The 16,555-nt window shown below is 38.0% G+C and overlaps 1 protein-coding gene across 2 annotated transcripts in view; it reads right to left on the bottom strand.

Moving 5' to 3' along the window:
* TBCE (tubulin folding cofactor E) overlaps positions 1-16,555 on the bottom strand; it is a 31,162-nt gene that overhangs the window by 14,247 nt on the left and 360 nt on the right. For both annotated transcript variants that reach the window (XM_059830913.1, XM_059830905.1), the window contains exons 2-6: positions 16,188-16,321; positions 14,194-14,278; positions 4,763-4,951; positions 3,580-3,668; positions 2,779-2,878 (exon numbers count right to left, since the gene is read on the bottom strand). In XM_059830913.1, coding sequence (XP_059686896.1) covers positions 2,779-2,878; positions 3,580-3,668; positions 4,763-4,951; positions 14,194-14,278; positions 16,188-16,287 — 563 coding nt within the window. In that variant the 5' untranslated portion in view covers positions 16,288-16,321. The remainder of the gene's footprint in view (positions 1-2,778; positions 2,879-3,579; positions 3,669-4,762; positions 4,952-14,193; positions 14,279-16,187; positions 16,322-16,555) is intronic.

The raw sequence follows: 16,555 nt of genomic DNA on the forward strand, positions 1-16,555 counted from the left end.
AAACGTACTCTTTCCTAATTTACTTTCCTACTTCATGAATACATATTTATTCACCTGTGACCTCCGTCCCCCCTTTTCCTCCCCTAAGTTTTGAATATGAAAATAATTATTTTCATTAGTATTAAATGAAACAAAGTCAGATTTTGGGCTTAAACTCCTTAGTGTCAATTGAAAATAAAGAGCCTACATGACTATCCAGACCCCAGTAAAACAAAAGTATGTACAATCCACTCTCAATAGCAAAATATCACTACAAAATAGTTAAAAGATTCTCAAATCTCTAGTGTTCAAATTAGTTTTCATTACTCACCTCCAAACAAAAGTTTTTATTTCTTTCCTAAGGTCTGATCTACCGGCATATTATGATAAAAATCTCTCAGTGTAGTTATACTTACATACTTAGGAGTTAAATTTCCCCATTTACACCAGCTTTTAGAGAGCTGATGGATGGCTAATCACTTTTATTCTTCTTCCAACACTCCTTGCATAAAAAATTCAGTAACAGACTTACCTGCTAATGTCTTTCTTTTTTAAAGTAAACAGAAGGTAAAAACAATAAAAACCAAATACAGACTATTTCAGTTTGTAGTCATAAGTGTCAGATTCCAGCATAAATTCCATTTTCCTTTCCAATTTTATCACAAATAACTTCTGAAAACCCTTTAGTCTAGACTACACTTCTCAACAATTAAAAACTGAAAAAGTTATTCTAGGTGAATTAAAATAAATTCTCTGTATTCTCATGCATGCTGATAATAATGAAGCACGACTGCATATGCCCTAGGCAAAGTTAGATTTACAAACAGCATCCAGGTTGCAAACAGCTGTTCAGTGCTAAATATTGAAGAAAATCGAACACCTACAACTATTTAAAAAATACATTTTTGTCACATTAACTATAAGAATGTTTACAAAAACTGGGGTCACTTTTTTATTAAATTAACTTGGTATTTATTTGAATTTAGCTTACACCACTTTCAGTTGTTCTAGCTACCTTGTGTCTATTGTACAATGAATGCTTTGGAAGCTGCTAATCTCAAAACAAAGCACCAAGACTCTAAAAAAAAGTCGTATTTTGGGTTTCTGCCTTCAGCCCTATTGCCCTGCTGCTGTCTTTGATGACTAGTATGACCTCCAAAACAGCTGAACAACTCTGCTTAAAAAGTCAGCAGTCAAGGTCTTAACCTTGACAATAAAACAAACTTCCTAAAGTTGCAGTGATAACACTAACTTTTCAAAATTAGTGGTTTAGGCTGCTACCTATTTACAAACTTTAATCCATTGTGTTAGTTCACACCAGAAAATTATTCTGGCATGCGCCAGCTACAGTGTACTAGAAATGTTCTTTATTTTGAAATTATTTTGTGAATTCTTTCTTGTTTCGATGGAATTGCAGCTTTAACAACATCCTCCCTCCTTTTCCAATGTCATCACCGTACAAGAGATTTTGCCCTCGGTCTGTCACCAGGATTCACAGTTCTTATCAGCATCATTTCGGGACAGGAATAGACTAGGCCTTGGGTTACTTAAGGTTTGGTTAAAGCATTATGGATATTTTAGTTTGGTGTCAAGACACTGTTGGTAAAGCATCATTCTTAAACAAAAGTGGGCTCCTAAATCAAGACTTGCCTGGGCAGTCAGAATGTATCAACAATACTAAAAACCAGAGATAAAAGTCTTAAGACACTTGGAATGACTTTAAAAGAAAATTAAAATATATTTACTTTACAGTTTTTCTATGCAGAAAAAAATTTCTAAGCTCATGAAAAAAACCCGAACAGGTCTGCAAACCCAGAAGGCAAACAGATAGCTACTGCTAAACCTAACTAAAAAACGCTAAGCGAGATTTTTAAATGATAAGGATGTGTTACTAGTGCCTTCACAGGCAAGCTGCAAACTCCTGCAGCAGTGCCACCTCAAGGTCTTGGCTTCTTCTGTGGGGCCCATTTGCCCACAGAGTCCCCACACGCTGCCAGTGCCATTACGCAGAAGTATCCAAAGAGTCTGACCTGCTGCACATGCACAAGGCAAATTTGGCTGTGTCTGCTGTGAAGCTGGTCTCCTTGCTGCAAACCAGACTCGCTGCACACATGCGATGTGGATGCATATACATGTTAAGTCAGTTCTGCTTGGGGCAAACTGAGCTTTAAAATCAAGAGAATTAATTGTCTTAAATGTCACAGAAGTGTATCAGGGCATCTTACGAGGTTGTAAACCTAAGTTTCTATACTCCCTGTTTCCTCATTTCTATAAAAGTACTTTGAGTAATTTTTTCTACCTTCAGTCTAACTGCTTAAAAGAGTCTACAGCACCCTGTAAAAAGCTATAATGCATTTTAATCCAGTCTCCCTAGCCAACAAGCCAATTTGCATAAAAATGATGAAATCTGTTATGTAGAACACATTGACAAATGCCTAAATTCCTCTAAATGTTTAATGGCTGAAATCTACATTCTCTTTTTCAGACAACTGTGATTTTTCTAATTTTACAAAACTCAAGTCAACATCCATCTGTCCCAAGCACTTCTCCAGAATTTAGTTTTACACAGATGCTAAACTCCTAGGGTTCTAGTCTTTCCTTGAAAAGGGATGTCTGAAAAATATAGCACACACACGAGTTGTTTAAGATTTAAAAAAAAAGTATTTACAAACTTAGCTTCCATTAAAATGAGTATTGAGCATCCAGTTACCTTTAGAAAGTTGACCCCATATCTAAAAGAGCCTCTTCTTTTTTGTCCCTACCCCAAAGGAAAAGAAACCCCAAAATGAATATTTATACCTGATATTAAGTGTTTCCAGATTTTGAACTTGAGAAGCAATATCTGTTACTGTCTCCCAAGATGATATTAGATTTTTTGATAGATTTATATGCCTGATATCTGAAATTTCACATTAAGAAGAAGAAACTTATCTCAAATCTGAACTTCCTTTTTCATAAATTAGAATGTTGATTTGTTTTTGAATCAAATAAACAGAAATAGATTACACTTGTTTGGACTACGAGATACTACTGCTCAGTTACAGAAAATTTTATTTTGATTTGTGGTATGGAAATGGCTTATAGTTTTATAAAAGAGCGTAACTTTACAAATCCTAAAATGGATTAATTTCTGTATTGATAAGAACTCTTACCAGTCCTTATAAATGAACAAATAATACCTGCTTTGTATTTCTGTAACATCGCTACAACATGCATTATATTGAATACATTATTTATTATATACTGGAAACCTCTGGTGCCTACAGAACATACAAGTTGTATTTTTATGGGATTATCTATTTTAGAGTTAAATTTAAAAAAAAAAAAACACAACCTTGCTGGAGCCTTCTGAAATTGTAGTCGCAGTAGCAACCTATGACAATATTTCTATTTTTATCCACAATTTGCATTCCCTCTCAAAATTTGTAGGCATCTACTTTTTTAACTCTGTAAACATTGCATTAAGCTTCTAAATATAAACTGCAGTTTTAAACATTTTTTTAATAAAAGGATACAAATATCATTCACTGAAGTGAACACTTGGAATGCTAAAATATGTACTTTATTTGTGGTATCATGCAATACAGCAAAAAAGGATACTAGCACATGTTCTGCTGATTTCCTCTTTCTGACCAGCATGGCTCACTGCACAGTCACGCACGGAGATATCTACCAGTTGGTTCAGTTGGCTAAATGAGAAAGAACATTCTGTTAAGTAATCTTCAAACAGAAATAGGTACATTATATAAATACCTGGTTGTTACAACTAAATAATATCCTTTTCATACATATAATCTCTTTTAGAATTAGCGGTGTGCAGACTGCTACATTGCAATATCTTTCTTACTTGAAAACAGACACATCTCCTCTATTTTTTGCCTTTACATTGCTACTACAAAACAGGTCTAGCTGAACCACAACCCCCACCCCCCAAAAAAACCAACCAACCCTCATCCAACTGAAAAAATGAGTGACAAACCAGACAAAATATAGCTATGCAAATTGGAATTTAATTAGAGGTTCCAAGTTAAACAGGTTTCTTGTTACACTTTTTGCAAGAGGTTCCAAGTTATTTGGGCATTCTTTGTATCACTTATCAAAAAAGACAAAAGAAGAGTATTTTCAACTGCTTAGTATGTTCTCAGAGACAAAGGGAGAATAGTTGTGGAATATCAGCTCAGAAGGAGACTGCCACCTACCGAACTGATAGCTCTTTACTGCCAGAGGTCATTAAAACTGCAATCTATCACACATCATTACGTTTCTTTCTTTCTTACCCTTCCAGATAAACGAACATGACATAAACTGACTGAAAGACTTCTTCACTAGCAGCACAGTGACTTTCTGCCTTCTCTCTCTTAGTTACAAATTCATTACTGATACGAGTAAACAAAGATTAAATAATACTGTACAATATTAAGAAAATATTAAAATACATCCATTTGAAAAAGACTCTGCGTGTGTATAATGACTGCCAATATCATGATAATTTATCTCACTCATTCCTCCCCAAATATCATCACCTCCTACTTTGTGAAATCAAAATGAGGACTGTGAGCCCTCAAACATGACATAATCCCAGTTCCTATCCCTAAAACAGGTAAATTATGAAGCCACAATAGGAAGATTTCTTGTCTTTTCCGCTGTAGTGCAGTTTGGCTTACTTTTAGAGATATGACAATATTACATGCAAGGCAGCCAGCTTCCTTTCCTTACAGTTGAACTACTACTTGACTAATGAATCGCTAAGAGTGTATCTTAGATTTTCATATATTACACTTGCCTTTGTTGTTCTGCAATAGAATCCATGCCAACAAATTCCACAGTCTTCTTTCCAAATACTAATGTATTCTCTGTCCCGTGTTGAACATCTTGCTCATCATTCAATCCATACCGATCCTTTACTGCAGTAAGAAAATCTACTCCAAAATTTGCCTTGTTTGGCCGGATAAAGGATCCTCCTCTAGGATGTCTAGAACAGAGCAGCCAGGAAAAGGTGAAATATGAAAAGTTATCATAAGAATGACTAGTCTCAAAAGTACTAATTACTATTTTTTTACAATACTGGGAACCAAAGCAGTCAAAAGGCAATTCTACAGGCTAATTTTAGACATCACTGTTCCCACTCAGTGAGACCAGATAAGACTTGCAAAGTGTCTTTGACAGTATTTGACCCAACAAGTTCACATTGTAAGATGTCACAAGAACTGAAGCATCAGATCTCCAAATGTACTTACACATCAAAATTACAATGTTAGTGCCATTATTAGAAATAACTGCTCTGTTGTTTCCAAACTCACTATGAACTCAAGTTTTTCCAGAAAATTAAGTTAACACAAAGTTACCTAAACCATACAACAAATGTGTTTGGAGTCTTACCACAGCCTAAGGCCCATAGGAATACTCAGAATAGTCACTGCCTCATTATATTTGAGTTGAATAATTTACTTGTAATTCTAAGCAAATGCAGCCTTGTCCTTCCATCCACACAAATGACACAAGATGGAAATTGTACCACTTGGAACTCCTATACAAACTCAAACTTTTAAGAATTATGACACTAACTCAGTAATAATTTTGAAACTGAATAGTCAACAGAATTATCCAGCTAATGTATGTTCTACACAGTCCTATGGAGTTTCTTAGTTTTTCCTGGGCACTGAAAAAACTTTGTTGCATAACAATTTCTATCAAAGTTAGCAAGAAAACACAGTATCTAGGAAGAACTGGCAGAGACAAGTTGTGGGAATGGTATCACAGAGCAGATGGAGGATCCGATAGGACGATCAGCCAGAAAACAGCAGGAAGAAAATTGGAGTTGTGGGAATGGTATCACAGAGCAGATGGAGGATCTGATAGGAGGATCAGCCAGAAAACAGCAGGAAGAAAATTAGTAGTTATGACTACCTGTCTGCCTTCCAGCCGAGAAGAGTACAGACTTTGGTTGGAAGGTACCCAGGAGGAAGAAATCACTTATGTAAATAAAACTCCTCTTTTCAAAACAGCATGTAAACGTCAAGTGGCTAATTAGCAAACCATAATATAAACCACCAACACTACAGAGTTCAAAATTCTCTCAGAAAAAACAGTAACTAGGTCCATAGGATTCAAGGTCTCTATTACAAGTAGATGGAACAGCTTGGGCACCGTATATTCACATTACAAAATCAGTACTGGAATTGCATGTGCCAGTTTCATTCACTAACATTTCTAATACTTATTTAAGTACTCTCATATCCTATAGAAGGATCGGGTTAGAAACTTGATATTATTTACTCCAAAAATATTTTCAGTCTAGTTTTGTAGTGACTAAGTTTAGAGCATAATGATTACAAAACAAGCAGAAAGGCATACTCTTAGAGAACATAAATCCAGTGTGTACTTTCATGTTCGATAAGCATTTTCAATTCTCTACATTTTCAATCCAGTAACCTTCTCTTAAGTCTTTTCTTCCATTCCTTTGAAGTTCTTCACAAACATTTGGTTAGTTTAAATGTTACACTTTCTCAAATGTAAAAATTATGTGACTCCTTCTTAACATCACTTCTTAAAACAGTAAATGACATTTTCACCACCTTAACTTTCACATCTCTTACCTGCAGAGTATATTGCTTTTGCATTTAAGTCAAACAGCTTCATAGGTGGCAGATAGCGCAGGATTCTACCTGAGGCTCTGGAAAGAAAACTTGTACTCTGGTCTATCTGCAATTCACCCTAGGTTCTGCTGTATGTTTATTCTGATATTTACTGTCCTTTTTCCTATCCCCTTGATTCTCCCCATTTTGTCATCTCCATCCCTCTGCACTCAACAGTTCTGCTACTTTTTTTCCTATGCTCTCCCCAACCCTCTCACCAAAGCTAATCTAGACCCCCACATCTGCATTCCTCCTGTCATACCATTTATCCCTGGCATAGCCAAGCCCTTTGGGTCTCTCCATCACCACACCAACTCCTAAGCCCATTTCTCTCCTCCCAAGTCACCATTTCTATTGGCATCTCCTTGCTCATTGTCTTTGCAAGAGCCAGTTCTATCCCCAGGAAAAAAAGCAAAGGAAACTAGCTGCCTTGCCCCTGTCATCTGAAGCTACAGGAAAAGTATGGTGCATTTCTCTCTCAAGACCCTTTCATTTTTTGTTTTGATCATAGCAAGATCATGGGGTTTCTCTCTCCTGTTCCTATCACTTCCAAGCACTAAGCATGCTCTCTTATCTAACGTATACTCAAATCCATTCTACAGCCTAAGTTTCTTTTTCAGTTCCATCCTATTAATTTGATCTACTTTTTCAAGAACTGTCACAGAGAAGGACAGAAAAGGAGACTACAACAGTAACCTATTTCCAGGCAAAATGATTGTGTGTTCAAGGAGAGAGGTCATTTACCTGTAACTCGTTTTCCCTAAAATACGCTGCCTGTATTAACTTTCACACCAGGGAATATGAACTGTATAAGCCATATGTACATACCAAACTACTAAGGCACAGCACCTGGACTCATGAAAAAGCACACCTATTAGCAATCAGTCTCTATAATTGGGAACTAAACAGCTAAATCCTAATCCAAAGAGTCATCCAGCGTGCATATCATGAGATGGAAGAACCTGCTGACTACTGATCAACCTAACTTAAGCTGAACATTCAAAAGTCTGAGAACAGGGATTTTGCTCCTATGTGTGTAAAATGTCCTGCAGCCAGTACAATACACTGTGCAGAAATGAAGTGGTAGAAGATATGCCCCAATTTCCTCAAGCAAAAAATCTGGAATATGCCCAAGTGGGGCTCTGAGAACCAGCTGGCTCTGGTTAACACTGACACTTCCTACTGACTTTTGAAATGGAGAGGTTGACCCCAATCTCAGAAGTCAGCTTGTAGTACACTTCCTATTCATGATTCAGTAACCTGAAGCAATACAGCCCATCTGCTAGCACGCCCAGGGCCCTTGAAAGATATTCATTAAAATTTAGATTAGCGATCAGCTTCCACTGGTTAACCATTTCCCTGAATAAAAGGGAAATTTGGCATCGTTCTTTGCCAATGTAAGACAAAGTGGTGGCACCGCTGCCCATCGTTACAGGTACATGGTGGCTCTTCATATGTTAGAGAAATGTCACACACATACACTTCTCAGTACCTGAAGAATAATGCAGTAGTACATAAACTGTGCTCTGCCAACAGTTACACACTTGAGCTGTCTGACTGCAGAAGCAACCTTCTGAGCCAAGGAGAGAGATATCAGCTTTATCAGCCTAGATAGTAAAGGTGGATGGAAGGGCTTCTTTGCCCAGCACCAGCTGTTTGCAATTATTATCTCAAGGCAATTATCATCATGACTGGGGCACACACACTACAAAGCTCCATAAGATGCTGTAAAATATAACCAGTTGAATCCATGCACATCTTTTCTAGATAGGCTCTGAACAGATCTCTTCCTTTTAGGGGAAGGTGCTCAACAGACCAGAGGTCTTTTAGAAGAATCTACACACTGCAGTAAAGAAAACCCTTCAAGTTTAGAAGAGTCTGTGGCAGCTGTGGCATCAAACAATGCTTATAAGTGACACCTAACACTAATCTGCTACAGTGTATCAAATTCCTGACTGCACAGCAGAAGCTTTGCAAACATCAGCAAGTACTTGAAGTTCTTGCAAGTTTACCTTAGCCAAACAGACATGAACGCTGAGTCTGAGCTTTCACAACACAAGGAAAGACAGACAGACAGCTGCAGTTCCAGATGCTATCTTAAGGTTCTGCTGGTGCAAAGGACACATTTGAACAGTGGTTAGGGACAACAGTTTTGTTTCAACACTGTTCTATTGACAGCAGCGAGCAGAAGTCTCTGATGGGTACAGTGACACTTCCTAAGCCAGACCTTCTGAAGCTAAAAGGAACCTTGGGAACACATTCTTCCCTTGCTAAATGGCAATCGTTTTTTCTTCATAGACACTAAAAAGATATTGACATCTTCCTGTATTTGAAGAGTTTGGTTATGCTCTAAGTAGATATTCCTGGAGGTGAATCTGTCATTCTGGAAGGAGACGTAGTCTAATTCAATATAAACAGAACTTCTTTTGGACAGGAACATAAATTTCATGCAAACAGTAATGTGATTGGTCACAACTACTGTCTGTAAATTAAAAAAACATGTCCATACGCAACTTATAAAACTCACTGAAGAAGAAAAAACTGAAAACATGTAATGCCTTTGTCAGGATAACCTGGCATTTCAGGACTACACAAATATACAAAAGTCGAAGTCCCCACCATAAGAAAATTTAATAACACCAAGGGGGAAAAAAGGCCACAAAGATCTGAGAATCAATTGCAATTCTGCCAAGCTGAAAACATCACAGAAACAAGCTTTACTAGACCTCCCTCCATTTCATTGGCTTGCTGTGATAGTCAAACCTGGGGAAATGGATTAAAATTTAGCATGGTCAAGACTTCTAGTAACAGTATCTGCTGAAGTATCAGGATTCCTCTGGAAAGTGGTCTGGGAAGAACAAACCATTCTTCAGCAGGGGGGGATGTGTTCCTTTCAATTATGACTCAAAGTACTCTATATGTGTGATACACCAGAATGTTACTCCCATCTTGTGAGGTAAGCAAAGAAGTATGTCACCTACTGCTGGGGAATCCACACAGCCCTCCCAGCAAAACGGCAAGGATAAAATCAGCTGCTAAAATAGCAATGCCTGTGTAAGTGCTGTGTGTGAATGGAACACCCAAAACTGACTGAGAGGAGGGCTAAGGAGGAACATGACTCTTCTGCCAGATTAAACTGGGGACACACACACACAGGACTCCACTTGATGGGAAGCATAAAAGAAGTCTGAACATCTGCAATTGTAGGGAGAAAGAAGAGGGTACCAGAGCAGCAGCCAAAGCCTGGTTTGATGCCATCAAAAGTCACCTCACCAGCAGCACATCTCTGCCTAGGCCAGACAGAGCTGCCTCCTGGTCAGCTGCTGAGGTGAACCTGTGCCCAGCAAGGTCAGACATGGTGGGGAGCAACACATGCGCCCCACATCTCAGCACGCACGCGTGACCGTGGGGGTGCTTTCCACCAGCGTGCACGTTAACAGGCTGCAGGAGCAGTGCAGGGACACAGAAGCTGGAGCACCCACGTCTCCCACGGGAGGTGTGTGCAGCTAAGGCACTCGCATTCCCAGGGGAGGTGCCTGTGCTTGTAGCCCACATCTCCCAGGGGAGCGCATGCACCTAACTGTGAATCAGCCTGTGGGACAAGAACTTATCTGAAAGCATACTCATGTTTCAAAAGCTGTATATAATTTTTAACACTATTTTTAAGGCTTGATTACTCCTCATTTCTCTTGAAGGACTGTAGAACACCGCTTATTTTAATTACATGATATACTACTGCAACTGACAGCTAAAATAATAGTTTCCCAGTTATAAGGAAACAAGACTTTATTATCAGGCAAAAACAATTCACAAAAATGCCACTAGAATATGCACTGCCATTTCCAGCTAATCCAGAGTTGATGAACATGCTCGTGATGTCAGTATATTTTGAAGTACAGCTATTTTGTTCTTTATTTCTCATATTCTTAAGATTTTTAATTAGCACCACATAATATATGACCCAGATAAATGTACTGCCACGAGACATAAAAGTTTAGGTCATATTTCCAAAAAACTTACTACAAAGACCACATATAGCTGTAAGCAGACCTACTGATTTACCCAAATAAGGACTACAAAGAAGATTCTCTAGTAATGAGAATCTCAAATTCAGTTTTATTTTCCTCTTATGATCTGAATTTTATATGTCACTCTGAAACATTTATTTTTAAAGCATTCTTTTCAAAATTACCTTAAAAAGAATTTAAAAAAACATCCTTTCATTGCATCTGTTCACAGTACAAGCTACTCCATCAGCTGCTTCTGCTTATCAGAATTCAGGGAGTGAGCAAAGTAGGCTTGTAAGCACAGGATACTACCAATAATGTTTGAGGAAAAAAGCCAGAAATTTATTTTTATATATGTTTATACATTATATAGAGGAATGTAATTCCACCTCCCACCAACAGAAGTAGTAAAGAGATGACATTTTAGGTTCTGGGTGGTTTTTTTGGGTTTTTTAAGCATCTTTTTGATAAAATAAGGTAACCATTTTTTACTTGTTTGCCTACATCTTCACAATTGGTACATGAACTACAAACCCGCCTGCACACAGTAAGTTATGTCTGTGCGTCACGGCTAACTGTTAGAAAAATTATTTATTTTCTTAGGCTCCAGAAGGACTTTCTCTGATTGGAACAAAGCAGAGTACAAAGAACAGGTATTGTGAGAACAACATGTTTAAAGATAACTACATTTAAATTTGTTATGTGTATATACAGCTTCACTCAAAAAGTTGATTCTTACAACAAGAATTGAGATCACTATCGGAGGTGTCATGTCCTGGGAGCACACTAATGGTTGCTAGAAAAGCAAGAGTCTATACACGTGTATATATATACACACATACATATGTGTATACATTATGTATCATACACACACAAATGTAAAGCACTCAAGTTTCTGAAAAAACATCCACAACACATTCAATTGCTTCTCTGTCCAGAGAGATTTGGAATGGCCAGCCAATTACTTTTATTGTTTCTCCTACAGCAGAATATAAACAGCTTCAACTTGGAAACTGCTTTAATTAAATTCAAAGCATTTAAGAAGCAACTTCTACTAACACATTCATTCAAAAGACATGGTTGCTCTAAGACCATAATTTCCAGTTCGTTAGCCAAGAAAAATCCAGCAATGTTAAATTTTTTTCTTGCGTTAAGTGTGCTTATCCTCCTTAAGCCTTGCTTTATTATTATTATATACAAAGGAAAAAATATCCAGTACTCACAGGTGGGGTTTTTTCCCCCTTTATTTTGTTTTTCTAAAGAACAGATTTTGTTTTATCATCTCATTTTCTGATAATGAGGTCTCAAGGGCTTCCATCTTACACAAATGTAGAATTTAAGAAGATACAGACTAAGAATTCTGATATGCACTACTAAATGTAATCTACCTCTTCGCAGTTTATGCCTGTTTGGCTACAGGTAAGAGATAATATTCCCAGAAAGGATTTCCAAAGAGGTACTTTCAAATTTTTAATTATTTAATAGATAAATTCTTCCGCTGATTCGGTCCGAGATCAAACAGCTCTACTTGCTGGCTTGAGAACAACTTTGATCTGAACTGATAATGAAGTATATTCTTTAACAAGCCCTGAACTGCTGTCAGGTCTCAGTACAAATACAGCAGCCTCCTTTGCTACCTCAGGGAATTCCATTTGTCTCCAGAAGACCTTTTGGCAGATACAAAACTAGACCTACTATCCCCACAATGTAGAAATAATAATTTTAATATCTCTTTATTTTTCTTCTATGTGACATTTTACAGCAACAGTTCTAAGTCCCTTTCGTATCATACTCCTATATTCATATATTCCCATATTCCCATATATATTCCCATATTCAGACAGAAAAAAGTGACAAGACTCATCTACTCATAAAAATGGAAATGATCACAATTTTCACAAGCTGAAAACAGATGCTGAAAGGTTAGCGAACACATGCACTGTTACTACATACTTTTAATTATTCTTTTGGAGGAAATTCTCATAACAAATTTTCTCTGTTGAATCATCCATTGAGAACAAAACAAAGTGCATGAACAAATATATCACCTCTGACTCTGGAAAAATCTTTGAACCATGATTAGCCAAAGCTAGGGAGACTCTCAAAACTGTCACTACGTACTTTTCTTACTCCTTCATACTTCTCCAGTCATCTGCTACTGGCCAACGTCAGAGGCAGGAAAATAAGCAAGACAAATCTCTGGACTGACTTCATCCAGCTATTCTTACAACTTTCCTTTTACATGCAAGTTGAAAAGAAAGATGATTTGCTCATCCTCTCATCGATGGCTTTAACTTTTTCAAGACAATTAACATCAGGAATTAATTTCAGAGAAAAGTTGCCTTACATTTTCCAACAAACCAAAGCAAAAACACATCCAAAAGCACGACCACAGACAACTTTTTAATATATTTTCTTGGTTTGTCACTTTCTTTCATATTTTCAAAAGCCTTCTATTAATTCTGAGTGCTCACTGTCACAGCATTTGATTTATATTAATTCATTTCACTTGAATGAGCACTTGAACAGTTAGGAACAAACTGTAATCAAACCACCCTTTCACAGTTATTACCAGCCTTGGAGGTGGAAAAAGACCTAGAAATCTCTCCATTTCGTCTCATTAATGTAAGACTGGCTGTGATCCCGTGGTCAAAACAAACATCCATAAAACGCCATATCCTTTCTTCAAAAGCTGCCAATAGAAAATGGTTGGGAAAAATACGACAACAGGGCAAGTATTTTATGATATAGCCACAGAATATTCTCTCATCCTTCACCACTTCAGTGCTTAGGACCCTGCTGAGCTAGCAGCCCTTAGTATTTAAGAGCCATTAATGACTTTTCTTCTATGAATTCGTTCAGTTATTTTTTTTAACTGACAAACTTTTAGCTGCTGCAGTGTCCTCTGACATGGAAATCACCAGCTTGCTGCTGCTAGCATCAACCCTAGAGTCCTATATTCCCCGAAGTCAAACATGTTAAGTGCTCGAGCCTTTAAACTTAGATGTAATGCATGTATATACTTAACAAAACCCACACAGCTACACTGTGTTTTGCATGTATTAAATGCAAGTGAACATACTTAACAATTCCTCAGTGATACAAATATAATCCAAATCATTACCAGGAACTTGGTATTTTCCCTTAACAAGACACATGCATGTCTTCTTAAGTCCAAATCTAAACTGTATTTGAGACAGTTAATATGGACCAATATTTCACTTCAGAATTACCTAAGAAAGGTAAGTAGGACATACTGATTTCCCTACTGAAGTAGAAGGTCTAAACCTACTAAAGGTACTATTAATAACATCCAAAGTCATATTTTATTACATACCTCTGAAAACATGACTTGTGTTTTCTAAGTATTTACCATATTCTAATCCATGTAACTGAATTAATAACAATGGAACAGCCTTTATGGCATAGCTAGTCACAGCATTCAGATTTATTATCTTTTTAATATGAGCCAACTGATAAAAAAAGGGTTTGCCCTAAAAATTGCAAAAGGGCATTTTCCCATGACCATCTTTTCAATACTCATGACATGCCAACACTGTAAATCAACTCACCTGCACTTAAAATACTGTGTTCTTTCATAGGTACCATCATGTTTTCCTCTCTGAGGATCATCCCATTCCACGCCAAGCCAAATTCCTGAAAAATACGGTAGAAACATTTTCAAATTTATGGCATCATAGCCATAGAAATCATGGTTGGAAGGAACCTCTGAAGTTCATTTAGCTTAACCTTCTCTCTCAAAGCACAAGATTATCACCAGCACTAAACCAGGTCAGCCAGGTAAGTCTCTACCTAGCCAGATCTTGAAAATCTCCAAGGAAAGACTCCAACTTATCTGGGCAGCCTATTCCAGTGCTGCATTACTTCTGTAGAGAAAAAGATTTTCCTGCTGTCCCATTTGAACCTTTCCAGCCCCAATTTGTGGCCATTGTACCTTATTATATAATCTAATAGTAAGAAGAATTTCACTCTATTATCTTTGTAACCATCTGTTAAATAACTGCAGGCAGCTATTAGATGCCACTCAATCTTCTCTTCACCACACTAATCAAGCCCAGCTCCCTCACCCTCTATTCACAACACACATACGTGGTCTATGCCCTTGATCACCTTGGCAGCCCTCCACTGGATTCTCTCGAGTTTATCCACATCACTCTTGAACTGGGATGGTCCCAAACCAGATACATTATTCCAAGTGCAATCTTATCAAGAACCCCTGCCCCTACAGGGGGATAACAGCTTGCTTTGATTTGTTGGCCATGTTCATCATTCTAAGGTAATCCAGTACCACACATATATTGTTTGTGACAAGAGCTCACTGTTGGCTTATATTCATGACAGTATCCTCCTTAACTCCCAAGTCCTTTACAATAGATTCTGTGGGTTGTTAGTGCTTCCCGGTCTGTACTGATATACGGGTTTATTTCACACTACATGTGCAAATTTATCCTTCTTGAATCCCTTAGGCCCGAACCTAAAGTTCATAAACCTTCCTCTGGATTGCAATTCTACCTTTTGTCACATCAGCCAGTTGAGGGTGAATGCTGCTCATTATCTGAGACACTGATGAATATGTTAAACAATAACCCAGCATTTATTTCTGTAGCACTCATGCATTACCAGGTATCAAGTCATTGATCACTCTTCCACTTGATGGGCCTGCAGACTTTCAACCCACTTAACAGTCCATTCATCTGGCTTGTATTTCTCGAGCTTCCAAATACGATTCTTGAATAAGTCTTTTAGCAGTGTCTCTATAAAGTCAAGGAATATTACATCCTCCGTTCTCCCTTTGTCCACATTCCCAGTCATATCATCACAGAAGGTAATTAGGTTTGCCAAGCACAACTTGTTCTTCTTTACAAGTATCAAGTATTCCCAGTTACCATCTTGTCCCTCATAAACTTCTCTCCAAAAGAACATGCTACATGATCTTTCCAGGAACAGAAGTTAGGCTGATGAGTCTACAGTTCCCTGGTCATCCTTCTTGCCTCTTCTAGAACTGCTTGGAAGGAGACTAGCCTTCATAGATCAGCAATCTCCCTATCCTGTCACCACAATTTTTCAAAGCTGACAAATAGCGCTCTCACAATCAGACCGGTCAGATCTTTCAGCAAGCTGGGCTGAGTCTTATTTGTCCCCATGAATTTGAATATGCTATCAAAAGAGCACCTAGTCTGTTGATCTGCTGCTGCCTGTCTTTCTCCTTCCCAGACTATGCCACTACACAGAGATCAGGGAACAGACTGTTCATGAAAACTAATGGAAAAAGGAAAGTACTAAGATCTTTCCGCTGTTAAGAAAAAATGTAACCACTTTCAACCAAAAGTACTTCTTACACTCCTTTTGACAACTCTGACTTCTAAAAAAACCCAACAACCTATCTAGATTAGAAGTTGCTATATTTACACAAGAACAATGAGGGAAAAAACAATTTGTAAATTGCCACATTGTACTTGACAATTTTTTAAAATTAGTAAGAACATAATTAGAATTTTGAAAACAACCATTAAATGTAAAGGTTATTTACTATCGCGATGTTTACCTGCTGTAGGAGGAACACTGCCAACATAGCGCACAGTTGCATACTCTGTGCCACACAAGACTCTTCGACCCAGTGCATCAGAAGGCACCCAGGCAGTCATCCTGGGAAAACCGAAGTCTGAGCTACTCACAGACCTGCAGAGACAAAAGCAATGACCTTAACACACACAAGTCACTGCTTTCATAAGCGCCCTGCCTTGGGTTGCCTTTTTACTGCCCAGCAGCGTGCTAGACTCCTGAAGCTAAGGTTTGCCCTCCCAGCACTACTGCCTGCAGCTCTCACACCCCCCCCAGCACTTCCACCGCCGCTGCGGGAGCGACCCCCACCACGGAGCAGCCTCCTTCGGTGGTGCTTTCAAGCCACGGACC

The sequence above is a fragment of the Gavia stellata genome, chromosome 2 (genome assembly GCF_030936135.1).
Source record: "Gavia stellata isolate bGavSte3 chromosome 2, bGavSte3.hap2, whole genome shotgun sequence".
Classification (NCBI taxonomy): Eukaryota; Metazoa; Chordata; class Aves; order Gaviiformes; family Gaviidae; genus Gavia; species Gavia stellata.